The sequence below is a fragment of the Palaemon carinicauda genome, chromosome 1 (assembly GCF_036898095.1).
Source record: "Palaemon carinicauda isolate YSFRI2023 chromosome 1, ASM3689809v2, whole genome shotgun sequence".
Classification (NCBI taxonomy): Eukaryota; Metazoa; Arthropoda; class Malacostraca; order Decapoda; family Palaemonidae; genus Palaemon; species Palaemon carinicauda.
The window spans coordinates 253,063,418-253,080,587 of record NC_090725.1 but is presented as its reverse complement, the minus strand read 5'-3'; the positions used below and the strand labels follow the sequence as shown (position 1 = coordinate 253,080,587).

Here is a 17,170-nt window from a genome sequence, read left to right as displayed (position 1 = left end):
ACAATTAAAATAAAATATTTTAAAAACAGTAACAACATCAAAACATATTCTGTAAATAAACTATAAAAAGACTTATGTCAGCATGTTCAACATAAAAACATTTGCTGCAAGTTTGAAGTTTTGAAGATCTATGGATTCAACTACCCAATTAGGAAGATTATTCCACAACTTGGTCACAGCTGGAATGAAACTTCTAGAATAGTGTGTAGGATTGAGCCTCAAGATGGAGAAGGCCTGGCTATTAGAATTAACTGCATTCCTTGTATTGCGAACAGGATGGAATTGTGCGGGAGTTCTGAATGTAAAGGATGAGCAGAATTATGAAAAATCTTATGCAACATGCATAACGAACTAATTAAACAATGGTGCCAGAGATTAATATCTAGATCAGGAATAATGTATTTAATAGACGTTAAGTTTCTGTCCAACAAATTAAGATGAGAATAAGCAGCTGAAAACCAGACAGGAGAACAGTACTCAAAACAAGGTAGAATGAAAGAATTGAAACCGTTTATTCAGTATAGATTGATCACTAAAAATCTTAAAAGACTGTCTCAATAAGCCAATTTTTTGTGCAATTGAAGAAGGCACAGACCTAATGTGTTTCTCAAAAGTAAATTTGTTGTCGAGAATCACACCTAAATTTTAAAAGTCATACAGAATTAAAGAAACATTATCTATGCTAAGATCCAGATGTTGAGGAGCCACTGTCCTCGACATACTTACAATCATACTTTGAATTTTGTTAGGATTCAACTTCATGCCTCATAATTTGCACCATGCACTAATATTAGCTAGATCTCTATTAAGGCCCTGATCACCCTCTGGTAACCAATTATTTTTCCAAAAATTCTAATTTGAGTTTTTTATGGATTTATATTTCATAACTATCGAAGTTTGTTTGAACATTATGCGGCCATTTGCATTGGTCACGGAGCTTTAAAGAGATGTGGGTGTAATTGTGGCATAACCTATTTAAAGTGTCGAGCCCGAGAATAAGCCTTATGTGGTCTAAAATACTATTTATTTCTGCTTTTTTTTTTTTGGTATTTTAGTTTGATTTCATGCCTGAAAATCTAGTGATATCTGGCATTTGTTCACCCATTCGCTCTCTGAAGACTGAGAGTTTCCCTTAGAAATATCCACATAAATAACGTAAGGTTTTTTAGTGTGGGAACAAATAAAGAAATGCTCTTATGATCCCCACTGGTGCAGTAAAAGCCCATAATAATGAAAACTAATATTATTTCAATAAATTTATAAAGAGAAATTCTATCCAATTTATAACAAACTGAAATGTCTAGAAACAAATTACTATAACTTTTTAAAATACTGTACTTACCAGTTATTGTTACTCAAACATAAGAAGATGAGGAATTAAATTGCCGCTAAACTGAATACTCAAGTTTATTGACACCTTTACACACTAATGTAGAATCTACCGATTTCTAAAAAGAAATTTGAAGCCTTTTTTCTTAAAACTTGATATTTTTGGAGAAAATTTTCTACTTTTTTAATATCAACCGATTTTTATCATTTAAACATGTAACAGATAGATCATTTTATAGCCTACAATCTGTACATTCACTTTTTGGAAAAACGGATAACGTCTATATGAAAAATGGTTGCCATTGAAAATTGTTTCCATACTTTGATAAGATATTCATCAAAGATAAAATTGAATATGAAACTTTCCCATGTACAACTGTTAGGATATAAAGTTCTCTTTCCAATGGTTTTTAAATGAAAGAACTTGGTTGATTGATAAGAAAGAAATAGGAGTTTGAAGTAACCCCAAAATAACACTGTGTCAATGTGGCTGAGTCGTGCCCCTTAATTAAATTATGGCAAATTTATTCCAAAATTTTCACAACAGTGCTGTTGTATAAAATATAAATGTTAAAGACCCATTGTTACCTAAGATTTGGTGGAAACACTTCTGGAATCATTTAGTAATCTTTTTCCAATAAAATAGGCTATTTATTATAATATGTTATAAAGCATAATAATAAGGTAATTCTGTTTGTTTAGTTATTCAGGTTTTTTATGGCCACATGTTGGTACATTTTAGATAGCCCTATACCCATTGTGTCTCATTAATACTGGACTACCTGATCTAAACTTCATAAAGAAATGTCTCTTATAATTTTATTGTATATGTTGCTTTTTTTCAGGTTACTCAGTTGGCTCCAGTGCTCGCTCTTTGAGTGAGATCCGTGAAGATGCGTGGCATATGCCAGGTTTCCAATTACTAACGTGGCTTGTTCCTCGCCATATTCATATACCACAAGTATACTATCTACTGTTGGCCCTTTTACTTGGGCAGCCTGTTAAAAATGTTCAAAATAATACAAAAGTAAGTGACTTTGAGTTTTTTAGAACTACAGTTTTTGTAATCATGAATATTGTGAATTTCTGTCTTTTTGTATCTTCTAAGTATCTTGAACTAATTAGAATGGTTCCTTTGGCTACATTAAGAAATCGGGTAGTTAAGAGAACCATATTTTCTTATATCTTACCCACTAGTCACTTGGCTGATACAGTACTCTACAAAGTTTGAGCTATTTGACCATTGTACCATGGTCACTGGGGGGGGGGGGGGTTGCAGAAGCCTGTATAGTGGCCACCATGATCCAGTCAGTGTAACTCATTCCATCTATGTTGTCAGTTCAACTATGTTGAGGTTTGTTTCTCTCTCCCTGTGTGGTGTTAATTATATTATGGTTTGTTTGATGTAATAATAGAACTTAGTTTAGGATTATCAAAGTGTGATTTTGACTTTTATAATGATGTTTTTGTGTAGAAGTTACAATAATAGGTTATTATAAGAAGACATAAACCCTCATAAGCTGTGAGCCATGTCTAGAGTTCAGAAGTGCAAACCGTGTTACCAATGGTCAGTGTTTCACGGTAGGAAAATAATCTAAATATTCTTATAAATAAATGACAAAATGTACTGTATCTAATTTAGTGCTAAGAGGGTGTGTGACAGAGATAGAAAGTGTAAGAAGTGGTGAATTTTTAAGGGAATAATTCAGGTCAAGTTTTCCTTCATTCATCTTGTAGCCGTCTAAAGTTATTGGGAGGTAGGCTAGTACTGAGTAAGGATATGAATTTACACTGAAATTATTGGTTTTAATTCAGTTTCCTTCTTTTATGAAATAACTGATTTCATGCTATACTGTATTTCACTATTATTTCTGATTCTTATCCTACTATTTGGTAAGCTGATAGTGTATCCCTATCTTCTCAATCTGAGTCACCTACCAGTATTTACAATAGTCTAATTTATTCTACTAAACTATTCTTCTCATACATCCAAATTGTCACCATGCCACCCTGTGTATATGTAACAGCAAAGCACTGTTGTCCCTAGCTAACATTTATTGATACTGTAGTATATATTATTGTAATATATGCACAGTCCCATCTGTACATTACATTTTAATTGGCTAAGGTGTGATTACATAGCACTTGTAAGGGATTGCTGTCTTCAAGTGATCACCTCTCCACCCTACCAACTCATCCCCTAATATGTAGCGTTTAAATAAATAGTTCATATACTGTTCTGTACACTATTAGTTTGTTCCGTAACTGAAATATAAACCACGCTATTTACATGGGGTAATTACTTCGGCGTAGCTGATGACAAGCCATAAAAGTTTTAACGAGGGTTTACTACCCCGCCGCTAGTTAGCGGGGGGTAGGGAGGGGTAGCTAGCCCCCCCCCCCCCCCCCCCCCACACACACACACACACACACACACCGGTGAATGCTTCACTTTACTTTTGGTTCGGATGGCGAGCGGACGTGTCTGCTCCCATCCTCGCTTGACAGCCATTAATACTTTGTCTTTTACTTACTTTTTCTTTTACTTAATATATTAAACATTCTTGGTGTTTATATATATTTCTGTGTATAGAATATAGTAAGTTTTTCTTTTCAGTGTTTGTGCGGTGTGTGTAGTGTACGACAACGAGAGAGTCTCGAACGGCATAGCGCTAGGCCACCACCGTTCCCTTCTTGGTGCGCGGCCTTCCTACTTTAGGCCACTACGATTGCACTTCATGGAGGGCGGTCTCTCTTCTCGAGGTCGTTCACCTCTTACTACTACTACGTACTACTACTCAGAAGCTTCTTTCCCGCTGTGGGCTGAGTGGCTTTTCCGTTTTATTTGTTTCAATTATTTTTATGAATCTAATTGTGTTTTTAACTGGTCAGCTTCTGGGAACACTCCCCTTCGGGGGTCTGTGATTCTTTGGGAACTTTCAAAGTCAGTTACATAATTATAGTTGTTATAATTCTGTTTTTGTTAGTTCTCCCCCCTCCCCCTTCTCCCGTGAACGTCAGTGGGGGAGGAGGGCGCATACCTAACTTTTGTTCTTATGTCTTTTACTTTCCCTCAGGGTTACTCTTCGAAGTTCCTCCCGGGGGAATTTCTGTTTAATAATTATTTAAATTTACTTTCCCAGTTAACTATGCAGTTTCTTCGTTTGACTGAAGTGTGCCAATGAAGCAGAGCTGTCCTGTTTATGCCTGGGGAGTCTGCTGTCGCTGCCGTATCTCTAGGACTTCGTCATGGGCGTTATCCCTTCTCTTAGAAGTTCTCCCGTGACAACTGACAGCTCTTCAGTTCATCCTAGAACTATAAGGAGGTTCGCCTCCAAGGGTAGTTAGTTAACTTCCCTTCTTACCTTTTTCCTGGTCCTGGGCGGTTATGCTCTCGGGGCTGAGCAACCGCCCTTGTAACCATGCTCAAGGGGCTGGGCGGTTGCAAGGTCGGACCATGGAACTTCAAGCGACCATGCTCTTGGGACTGAGCGGTCGCTTCTGTTGCTATGTTCAAGGGGCTGAACAGCTGCAGTCTCAGTCTTGTGACCTCTCTCGTTCGCGAGGGTGGCCACTCATAAGGCCTCCTCTTCGGAGGATGGCTCCTTACATGTCAGCTTGCTGACCCCACGGCCCTTCTGGGTGCCATTACCAGTGTCTGGGGTTTCTTGGTCCTTAGGCGGTTATGCTCTTAGTGCTGAGCGACCTCTCTTTTAACCATGCTCAAGGGGCTGAGCAGTTGCAAGGCCGGCCCATGGAACTTGATGTGACTATGCTCTTGGGGCTGAGCAGTCGCTTCTGTAGCTATGCTCAAGGGGCTGAGCAGGTACAAGTCAGTTTTGTGACCTCTCTCATTCACGAGGGAGGCCACTCATAAGGGCTCCTCTTCGGAGGATTGCTCCTTATAGGTCTCTTCTACGAAGTGTTACCTCTCTCGTTCGCGAGAGAGGACACTCTTAGAGACTCCTCTCCGGAGGATTGTTCCTGATAAGGTCAGCTTGCTGATCCAACGGCCCTTAGGGACACCATCACCAGTCTCTTCTTCGAAGTGTTTACCTCTCTCGTTCGCGAGAGAGGCCACTCGTAGAGACTCCTCTTCGGAGGATTGTTCCTGATTAGATCAGCTTGCTGTTCAGTCGCTAACACTTCGGTGTTTAGTGACAGGGAAACTTCGGTTTCTCGTTACGCTGACCCTTCGGGGTCTTGTAACTTTAGTTACGCAGAACCCTTGGGCTCTCGTAACTTTAGTCACTCCTACACTTCGGTGTTTAGTGACAGGGAAACTTCGGTTTCTCTTTACGCTGACCCTGCGGCGTCTTGTACGTTAGTTACGCAGAACCCCCGGGCTCTCGTAACTCTAGTCACTCCTACATTTCGGTGTTTAGTGACAGGGAAACTTCGGTTTCTCGTTGCACTGACCCTTTGGGGTCTCGCAACTCACGCTACGTTAGGCCTTTTGGTCTCTCGTTCCCTTAGCCAAGACCTGCTGCCCTGCTGTCTCCGTTCCTGGCTGCTGACGCGCTGTGGGCGCCCACGACTAAAACCTGCCATTGCGCATAAGGGACTTGAGCGCAAACTGCGCCTCTAATCCTTCAGCTCCAGATTTTTACCTGCGCCCCCTCATACTGCTGCTGTTCCAGACTTAGCGCCCCAGCGCTCACCTGCGCGCGTGCGTGCACCTGTTCCTGTTACGCGCCAGGGTTCCCCTGCTCCCCCACACTGCGCTCCAGCTCCCACCAGCAGTTCCTGATTAGCGCGCCAGCGCTCTCCTGCGCAGCACTTCCAGTGTTGATCGTCGGCTCTGTGCTGAAACAGACCTGCCTTGGTCTTCTTCAGGGGATGCCCTCCCTTTAGGGACACATCCCAGTTCCTGTTCGACCTGTCAGCTGATCCTTCGACCCAGAGCACAAGCGCACGCGTGCATTTAACGCAAGCACTAACGCCGACGATCTTCTTATGCGCACAACGCCGACGATCACACCTGCGCTGACGATCTTCAGCTGAAGTCCAGGTAGAATCAGTCAAGCGATTCTCCAGACATTCTAGTTCCCATAGGACTAGAAGAGCAAACGGACCTCTGATGGTGGGTGGTAGATGAGAACCTACACACGGAGGTCAACCTTCTCTCTCTCTCTCTCTCTCTCTCTCTCCCTCTCTCTCTCTCTCTCTCTTTCTCTCTCTCTCTCTCTCCCCCCGGAGGCCCCACATGCTGCGCCACATGGTCTTAGGCCTATGGTCCGAGTCCAAAGGGTACCAGCACATAAATATCTTGGAGGAGAGGGCAGCCTTTCTAGCCCTCTAACAGTTCCATCAGTTTCTGGCAGGTCACTTGATGGTGTTGATGAGTGACAACACCACAGTAGTGGCTTACATCAACAAACAAGGCAGTACCCTTTTGTAGCCCCTATGCCATCTAGCAATAAGGATACTGAGATGGGCAGAAGACAACTCATTGACCCTATTGGCCGCTTCATTCCGGGCAAGAGGAATGTGCTCGCGGACAACTTGATAGTGGGCTCAGAGTGGTCTTTGAATCATCTAGTAGTCAACAAAGTCTTGACTTTGTGGGGTTCTCTGACTGTGGACTTGTTTTCGACGTCCCTAAATTTCAGGCTCCCGCTCTACTGTTCCTCAGTCCCAGATCTGCAGGCTCTCTGGCGAGATGCATTCCAACAACAGTGGGACAACATCGATGTCTACGCCTTTCCCCCATTTTGTCTGATGAGAAGAGTCCTCAACAAGGCCAGATTATCCAGCAATCTCTCCATGACTCATAGTTTTACTATGGCATCACGCAGAGTGGCTCCCGGACCTTCTGCAGCTCCTGAAGGAACTTCTGAGAGAACTCCCTCCATTACATGATTTACGCAAACAGCCACATGTGAACATCTTCCACATCTTCTTTTGTGGTTGGTGTCATAGGAGGGGTATCTCGGCCCTCGATTCCCTTATTCCAATGATAGCGGAGTTCCTTGTGCACCGTCGGGAATAAATGCTTCTCTTGGTTTTGCCAGTGAAAGATTACCGCTCACCCTTGAGCCTTGGCCTTAAACTGAAAGGAGTTGATATTTCTACCTCGTTGGAACTTTCTCATCCTCATACAAAGGTTTGAGCTTAACTGTCCCCGGTCAGAAGTTAGACCTCCTCTTTAGAACGTGGTTCGGGGCCTTCAGTCACTGAAGAGTGCTCCCTATGAACCATTACGCCAGGTAGTGTTCCTGCTTGCCTTGGCTTCAGCCAAAAGAATTAGGGAACTGCATGCTCTTTCTTATGACATCACTCATTCAAGGGGATGAGAGAAGTAATTCTGAGCTTCGTCCCTGAGTTTGCTGCCAAGACTCAAAATCCAGGAGTGATGGATCCTAGATTCGGGCCCTTCCGGATTGGGAGTCTTCGTACTGTAACCAATGACCCAGATCAACTGTTACTATGCCCAGTAAGGTGTTTGAGGTATTACCTCAAAAGAACATTAGCAGTTCGCCCCAAGTGTCGGCACTCTTTGTCAGCACGAGGAAGGTCAAGAAAAGAATGACGAAGAACACCATCTCTGCTTGGAATGGAGGGTCATTGACCTTGCTCTGAATCCTGAGCCTCCACCAACACGACGACCCAGAGTTCATGACGTCAGGGGCATTGCAGCGTCCCAGTCATTCTAAAGAAACTACTCTGTGGCGCAGGTATTGCAAGCGGCCGTGTGGAAGTGTTGGACGACTTTCACCGCCCACTACCTGCAAGACGTGACCCACAGGAACATGGAAACATTGGTAATGTGGTGGCTGCATGACAAGGGGTTTAGATACCTGAAGCTCCTTGATGGACAAGTAACAGAGGGTTGAAGGTAAAGGTTACCTGGGATTAGTCTGGGGTAAATGTTGAAGAATGACTGGTTCTTTCTTTTCTTCATCTTCCCCTCTTTGGGAATCAGCACCCAGGGTTCTTTGCAAAAGCTGGCCTTGCCTATCTGCAGGTAAAACCATTTTCATTGTGTAACTTGGTATGGGATTGATAGTTCTTGTGTCCCCATACACTAAATGGTTTGGTATTGGGTAATGTCTTTGGTACCCTTGGAAGACTCGTACGGACTTGTAGAACACTTCTAGACAGTCACATTTCTAGTATCAAGAGCACACAGCTTACGTAGGGTGCAGACATTGCATAGCACAGTTTTATTGAGTGTATGGTTTCCGCCAGTTACATGCAGAGCATGTACTGGGAAAACCCCGGGTCAAGGCCAAGAAGACAGTTGGCATTGACTTCCACCATTCTAAGGGGTAAGTCATGCTCTATAAATAGCGTTGGTTTGTATTAGTGACGGAACAAGGGACAAAAGTGGATGTAATTCGTATTTTTCCTAACGGTAAAAACCTGTAGCTATTTATGCAAATTGGCCTGCCAGCACTTATCCTCCTAGAAGTCCTACCTCCAAGCAAAAGTGGTTACTCAGCCCAGGTGTGTAAGTGAGCTAGGTAGTTTGGGTTGTTAACCCTCATTAAAAGTCTTATGGCTCGTCTTTCAGCCTCGCCAAAAGTAATATCCCCTCATAAATAGCTACAGGTTTGTATCGAGAGGAAAAATACTAATTACTTCCAAATTTGTCATATTAATATGCATCTAAAAACAGTAACATCTCTGGCATTGGGCATTTTAAGGTTTTCCCTTTTAAGAGATTGTTGTTTTCTAACTACTAGCTTAGAACCTCCGTTACCTCTTGTATTACAGAAACTAGATGGTGAGGGTAGTCGTTGGTTGTAGACCAATGCCTCTTCAGGTATTACATAAGAGATTTTTGGTGTAAATGACTATGGCATGAGCTTCTCAAGGGATAACAGGTGCCTTAATAGCTGTTGCAACTGGAGAACCAGAAGTTGTGGCTTTTGCAGGAAGGGAAAGCTTCCCCCATGACCGTGTCTTATCTGTATTGCATCCTCTGCTATAGGCTTGACTTCTATAAATCTATCACGATCCCTAGATTGTGACAAAGAGAAGTTTGTTTTACTGTTGAAGAAGTTGCTTGAAACTTGCTTCCTTTAGAGGGACACGATTAGCCAGTTATCTAGATATTGAAGTACACTAATTCTTTTGGTTTGTGCCTAAACTGAGACAAGAGTTAACACCTGAATGGACTTTTAAGGGGTGGGTGACATTCCAAAGCAGAGAACTTTGAACTGATAGACTTCCCCTCGGAGGATGATACAAAGGAACTTCCTTGAAGATCGATGTGTGGGTATTTGGAAGTATTCATCCCTTAAGTTTGTTGTGGCCTGATTGGTAACGTCTCTGACTGGTGTTTGCCGGTCGGGGGGTTCAAGTCCCGCTCAGTCTCATTAGTGCCATTAGTGTCTGCAACCTTAACATCCTTGTGAACTAAGGTTGGGGGATTTGGGAAAGCCTATAGGTCTATCTGTTGAGTCATCAGCAGCCATTGCCTGGCCCTCCCTGGTCCTAGCTTGGGTGGAGAGGGGGCTCGGGCACTGACCATGTGATATACGGTCAGTTTCTAGGGTATTGTCCTGCTTGATAAGGCAATGTCTCTGTCCCTTGCCTCTGCCACTCATGAGTGGCCTTTAAACCTTTAAACAGTATACATAAGATTAAAAACAGACTGTACTGTTCACATGCAACACCACTTACCATTTACAAAGTTTTACACAGTGAGGTCTCTTGATGCATGGTGCATTCTTTAAGGCTCATAAATAGCATTTGGTATTGAAAATACACAGTGTAACTTGACACTCGTTGCTGGCATTTAGCAGGGAAGGAAACAGTGCTAAGGGAGGTGGTTTGAAAATGCCAGGCTTCGTACATCAGTCCTAGTCACAAGAATCCACAAAGAATCAAAACAGTTTTAAGATATACAGATCTGTACTGTGTAATATTGAAGCCGTGATGTTGAAATTCGCGATGACAGAGGGCTGACTGTATTCGTTTGTTTTGATGGTAGCTCCTTTGGTGCTCTTCTCCTTTATTGCTTTTATTAGAAATTTACTGTGCATTAAGTGCTATGGTAACCGTGAGAGATATAATGTAAATAAGAATTTAGTGTTTCATTTTACTTAAATTTAGTTTAATTATTACAGTACCCTTTTTCTCAGTGAGAAAGTTCAAGTTTTTTTTTTTTTGTTATACTATATAAGATTTTAATTTTAAAAGAGGGATAGTGAGTATAGTTGTGGAATCCAACCGGAAAACTCAAGTGATTATGAGTTTAATTGGGGTTAGTCTCAAGTGGTTGATAAATCTATCACTCTAGATTGTTACTTTTTCATCTTTTTCCTTCGCTATCTCACCTTCATTAGTGTGTGTGAGTAAGCAATATGAACATCAGGGGAGTTTTAAAAAAAATGAATAGAATTTCAATAGGAAGATTTAATATTTTTATAACAGTACTCATCTGGTGGTCTTATACAGTACATGCCCTTCTCCATCCTCAACACTGATCAGTGATGCCAAGAGACTAATGATCGGGTTTTGACTTCAAGAATTTTTGAGTAGGAGGGTACTATGTCGTATCATCGACTAGTTATTGGCCATTAACTGCCAGCTGGCATAGTGGTTCCCAGATGGGGAGGAATTTCTAAGAAGAGAAGGGAAAAATTTTACTTTTGGGTAGACATTGACACAGCTTCGAGTAAAATCAATATGAACATTAAGTAAGCATGGAAATGAATTTTATTAATTTTTTCTTTTTTCAGATAGACATGTATTCATCACTTATTTCTATTTTCAGCTTGATCTTGATAGTATTTGGACATTTGTTTTTGGTGTTCCTGCAAGTCAGTGTGCTACTACTATATCTGGTAGAGTGTCACTGTGTCCGGAGGCAGCTATTGCCCTTCTTGCGATGGTGAGGGCACTGCTCAACCAGGAAGAGAAGGGGTAAGTTATGCATGGTATGAAAATGAGAGGTCTTTATATGTAATCTTAATGCTTTTATATAAATGACTATTATAGTTATTTTTGTCTGCTTTTGATCAGTCTTAAAACTTAAGAATCTATATTTTTTATACTTAGTTGATGGGTTTGGAGTTTTTTCAAGAATCCAAGTAGATTAGGATCATCCTAACAGTAAGTGTAAAATATATTGTACATAGCACGATACATTGATAGATGAATGACATTAAACAAAATATTGTATACACCATCATGACTTGACATCTGTGCAATTACACAATGATTCGTTGTCCTGATAAATACACATGTTCTAAAAGACAGCATGCATCTGTGGTATTTGATGTTTATAGTTGAATTATCATTCTATTGTTTTTTTTTTTTATATTAAAATTATTGATAAAAAATGTTAACACCCTAAAAGTATTTCTAGGTATAAATCTTTTATAATTGATAAGTGCTGATTCTTTTTCTAAGAAATAACAGTTAGTTCGGCACAATATATGAAAGTTTTTTAACTGCCAATGGCGTTATAGAGAAAAATTAATAAACTCCGTCTGAGCAGATTTAAGGGAAGTGATTGGTGATTTAATGTTGAAGGTAAAACATTACAGGTTTCCTATCTAGAGTATTTACAAAGAAAACAGTGATTGGCCTTAAAACAGCTCCTAATAATCATGTGTAAACCTATATTGCATCTGCGCATTTCCACTAGGATTGTTGTCAACCTTTTATTTGTCAGACTTCCCAAAAAAATCTTGATATGCACAGGACCACTGAACCTTCAGGCATAGGCCTATATTAACAAATAACCTTACATAATCCAAAATTGCTGTTAAGAGCTCTACTATCATTCTTCAGGCATTTTCTTGAGAATTGCTTTTCTAGCTCATATTGACAATGTATTTTCACTTTTTCTTTCAAAATCCTTTTTTTTAACACGTTTTCTTTTTAGTACTTTTGTAATTCATAAAAGTTTGGATTAATTCTATGAAGCTCCCCTGATGTTCATATTGTATCATCTCCACGGGCACGAAATTCCAAGCTCATTACCAGGTACTACTATCACAAGGTAGAATAGTTGACTAAAGTCTTGCATGGAATTGTGGGTATCTCTCTTACAGTGACCGCCATTGTAACTGAGAGAAGTTATGGAAATGTACTGGCATTAAATTACAGTTTATTAGTAATATTGGAGTTGTGTGGTATTACTGCACAGTATTACCTTTGCGGCATATGAGCCTGGATTAGCGTGATCGCATCTAACAAGTTCTCACATCTCCAAGAGTAGGTATAACCAATCAAAAGTGGACCAAACAGCTGTTACTTAAACTGTGTTTATATTGTTGTACACCCTGGCCCTGGATTTGAGCCAACTGTGACATACAAATTTGTCACTAACTGATAAACATTGCCATCGTTTACACATCTTTCCCTCCAACCAGCAAAGTGAATCAAACAACTATTATTGTCCAAGACTGTCTGTATTGATGTGTATCCCTGATCCTGAGCTGTGACAAGTGGCTATAAAAAATCTACACCACACCATTATTTGTGACTATGTACTGTATATTATTCACCCACCACCAATCAGTTACTATGGCTGCCAAAGCACCCAAATAGTGGATCCTCACCAACCATGAGTCCATCATATCTTTTGATAACTGGCATGCCAATCTTGAATATACTGTCCCTGAATGCAAATTTTGCATCCTTTTTATCTTATACCATCAGTCCTCATTATTTGTGGGGGTTAGGTAACAGAAACACCCGCGAAAAGCAAGAATCTGTTAATACTTGCTGCCCTAGGGTGGGATAACTCCTAGCCTAACAACTTGCTGCCCATTGCCTATGCGCAGTCAACTAACACACTAAGTAACCAACTGTACTGCCTGATATTGTCTTTACTTAGTTTTTATCACAGTATAAGTATTGTGTTAATAAATCAACACAATGCAGTAAGTGTACAGCACATGTACTCACTTGTACTACATAAATGAGAAGACTATGGTATACACAAAGTGAGTCATCGTCACACTTATACATTCAGTAACAACAAAACACTGTTGTTCCTATCTAATAGTGTATAAAACTCACTGATACTGTCGTGTATATTACTGTAATATATATACAATACTATAACTACAGTACAGCTTAATTAGCTAAGGTAACACTTGTACTGTATTGTAAATGTTCGCTGTTTTCTGCTGGATGACTTGCACAGTTTGACAACTGACCGTACACATTGCTAACATTTACATACTGTAGAGTAAAGTATAGTAGTATTTACATACAATACTGTACAGTATAGTTAATAAACAATACTATACATTACTGTAATAATCTACCTTAGAATATATAAGGGATTTTGACGAAGGAAAAATCTATTTCTGGGCGAGAGACCTGTGCCGCCCAGTGAAATGCTCCTTTTACATCATTTCTAAGGTAAAAACTGCTATGAAATTACCAGAGAAAAAAGTTGTATAGGAATGCCAGGTTGAACCCAGCTCGCTCACCTTATAAGGTGTCGGTATAATACTGGGGCGTGATAAATCACACCCAGAGGTCTCGCACCATTTAGATATCTCCTCTCAATATCCCTGTTACAGCGAGGTGCCGTTCAACACCCAATTCCGAACTCCACTACCAACAGTCCGACCCACGCCAGTGACGTCACTCCTTTTATAGCACTTGCTAAGCGCACTGTGTTTTCTCTGTGGTGTTTTTTCGGTCTTTACCCAGGATTTTACTCACGATGTCAGACTCTACTGTCTCCCTATCTAAGTTAAGTACCAGATCTATGAGTTTTGAGTCTTTGGAGGTAGCCTTGCCCTTAGTTTTATTTCTATCACAGTTTTTATTATTTACTGCTCGCGGCCCCGTTTCGCGGCCGCCATGCTGGCTGGCTACCTCCTTTCACTCGTTCTTAACGTCTTACAATTAGTCCTCTATACTAATTGTTTTTCGTTTCGAACCTTTCGCTGGGTTTTATCACCGATCACACCCTGTGTTATTCTATTTTCATTATGATATTTTTCGCTTTTATGATATTATTCTACGTATCATAGTTGGTATTAGGTTGGCATGCCTGCTCGCCTTCGGGTACTCCCTAGTTGGTTACATCACGTTATTACGTTTTTTACCCAGTATTATTATCTTTACCACCTAGTTATTTTGCTTTAGTTTGAGTGGGACTCTCGCGAGGCAGTTCTTTTTAATTTAGTGTGTTTTATTTACGATTGGAATCTACCCGATTCAGTGTTATGTTGGCCCCCTGTCCAGCTCGGTACTGACCCGCGCTGGAGGGCTCGGCTCGTTATTTCCCTGCCTCTTCCCCTGCGTCCCTCTCTTACTATCTTACTTTAGCCGCATGCCTTACCTATTCATTACCGTATTATATCATGTTATTATATCATATTATTTTACTTTAGTCATTATCCGTTTATGATCATTCCGTTGTTATTGTCGTGGTTCATCGGCCAGGTTGGTACGCCTGGTCTCCCTGTCCCACGTGATCGCCTCCTGCCTCTCATTGGCTTGTTCTCGCTTCAGGGGTATGGCCCCACCCCCGCCTACCCCATCCCCACTCCAGGGATGCCTCTCGTCTCTATGAGACTTGGAGTCAGCTGTTTTGCCTTACGGGTCGAGTCCAAAGGGCACAGTTGGTGAGGTGGATGGAGGATAAGCCATGCCGGTTAAAAATGGATGAAATAAGCGATGAAGAGACATAACTGCATGGCATGACACATCTACACAGATGAGCCATCACTAATGTAAAGAAAAATATACGTAAAATAGTTTAGTACAGCATACATACCGTAATAAAAAAGGGATTTTGACGAAGGAAAAATCTATTTCTGGGCGAGGAACCTGTGTCGCCCAGTGAAATGCTCCTATAGCACCATTTCTAAGGCATAGTTATTGCTAAATATACCAGAGAAAAAAAAGGATGCATGGAATGCCAGGAATAAACCCAGCTCGCTCACTCTATGAGTGTCGGTATAGTAAACTGGGGCGTGATAGAACCACGACCATAGGTCACTCACCAGTAGACCTCTCCCTCATCAACATCCCCCGGAACAACGAGGTGCCGTCCTACACCCGTCTGCTGCCCCCTACTATGACTATTCTTCCCCACCCCACCCCTACACCTCCCCACCCCCTTACCTCATTCCTCCCAGCACCCCAAGCTTGGACCAGCCAGGGTGAGGGAAAAAGGAAAAGGGTGGGTTCACTGGGCAACGCAGGTTCCTCGCCCAGAAATAGATTTTTCCTTCGTCAAAATTCCTTTTCTGGGCTCGACCTGTGTCTTCGTGAAATCATAACTGAGAAATGGTCCCAAGCTTGGGTAAAGTTAAACATAAGGAACTGAAACCAAAAACAGATTATGTAAAAAGAGAGTTTAATAACAAAAACATAAACTATCATAAAACACAAAGTATACAATACAGTCAGATATACTGGGTAAACTCTTAAAATCAAAATTGTAATTACAACAAATAAAATTACAAATGCAAAGTATACAACGTAAACAGATGGTAGGGTGCAAAGCAAAATCACAACAAAAGGACGGTAGGGGGAGTAGGCAAGGCAGGTGAAACCCGCAACTTATAAGGAGATAAGATCGAAAAGAAAAAGGGGTTGAAAGAAAATAGGACCTAGTTACAATGGTTCTTCTATATCCGGAGGAACTATACTCCCAACTGCCACTGTCGCAAATTTAAGGGCCTCCAAGGATTTTAAATAGTGACGTTTAAAGATTGTAGGAGATTTCCAACCGGTGTACCGTTTCAAATCTTCAAAATTCATGTGATGGAAATAATTAACTGAAGTCGTCACTGCCTGGACATTATGGGCATGAGGAACTGAAAGAGGATTGGCTTGTTTAATAAAATAAAGCATTTGCTGCCTAATCCCCTTCAGGGAAAGAGTTCCACCACATTCCTGAATAAACAAAGGTCCTGAAGATGTAATAGAAGTTCTATACAAATAAGCTTTGAGAGTGTAAACAGGACACAGGGAGGGATCCTGAGAAAGTGGAACAATTTTCCACGGGATCCATCTAGACTGGGATCCTCATTTTTAGCCAAGAACCGTCTATCCGGTGAGAGCAAGACCTCCCCAGACGGAAGAAAATCAATGTGGCCCCGTTCTCTCGATAAAGCTGATAGCTCAGATATTCTGGCTCCGGAAGCCAAACTCAACAAAAATAACATTTTCCGAAGGAGCGTTATGTAGGAGCAAGAATCATTATCAGTGTCAGAAGCCAATTTAAGGACATCATTGAGAAACCAAGAAACTGCGGTAGGACGTGTTGCTGGTTTCAGTCTAGCACAAGTTTTGGGAATGGATGAGAAGTACGAATCCGTAAGATCAATATTGAACCCGAATTGAAATATCCTCTTCAAAGCGGATTTAATCGTGGTAATGGTACTTGCAGCTAAACCCCCTTCAAACAAAGTTTGAAAAAAGGTAGCTGCCAGATTGGGAGTCATCGTCTTAACATCCGAGTCTCTCAGAAACTTTGCCAACTTTTTAACAGCAGAATCATACTGCCGAAGGGTAGAATCCCTCTTATCTAATTCCAGGAACAAAGTGTTAAGAGGATTGATAGCAGCATCTTTCTGAGCAGCAAATTTCATGAAGTCCATAAAGTTAGGGCATTCAGAATTCCTGAGGAAGCTGACACTACGAGTTTGTTCTGTTTGAGTCAGCAATGGGTTGGGAAGCCGTCGAGGATGGAGACCTAGCTCCGCCAGGAGAGGAAACCAATTGCTCTTCGGCCAGTTGGGAGCCACGAGGGCAACCTGATCGTGGAAGGACCTGAGTCTGTCCAAAACTTTCATCAACATGTTGACCAGAGGAAACAGGTAGATTCTCTGCCAGGTGTTCCAGTCGAGTGACATGGCGTCCGTGGCATAAGCCAGAGGGTCCAGGTTGGGGGCTACGTAAC

The 17,170-nt window shown here is 41.3% G+C and overlaps 1 protein-coding gene across 4 annotated transcripts in view; it reads left to right on the top strand.

Annotated features, from left to right (window-relative positions):
* The window catches only part of bchs (WD repeat and FYVE domain containing 3 bchs), a 748,678-nt gene that overhangs the window by 330,706 nt on the left and 400,802 nt on the right, over positions 1-17,170 (top strand). For all 4 annotated transcript variants that reach the window (XM_068389148.1, XM_068389155.1, XM_068389143.1 and 1 more), the window contains exons 31-32: positions 2,175-2,356; positions 11,057-11,205. In XM_068389148.1, coding sequence (XP_068245249.1) covers positions 2,175-2,356; positions 11,057-11,205 — 331 coding nt within the window. The remainder of the gene's footprint in view (positions 1-2,174; positions 2,357-11,056; positions 11,206-17,170) is intronic.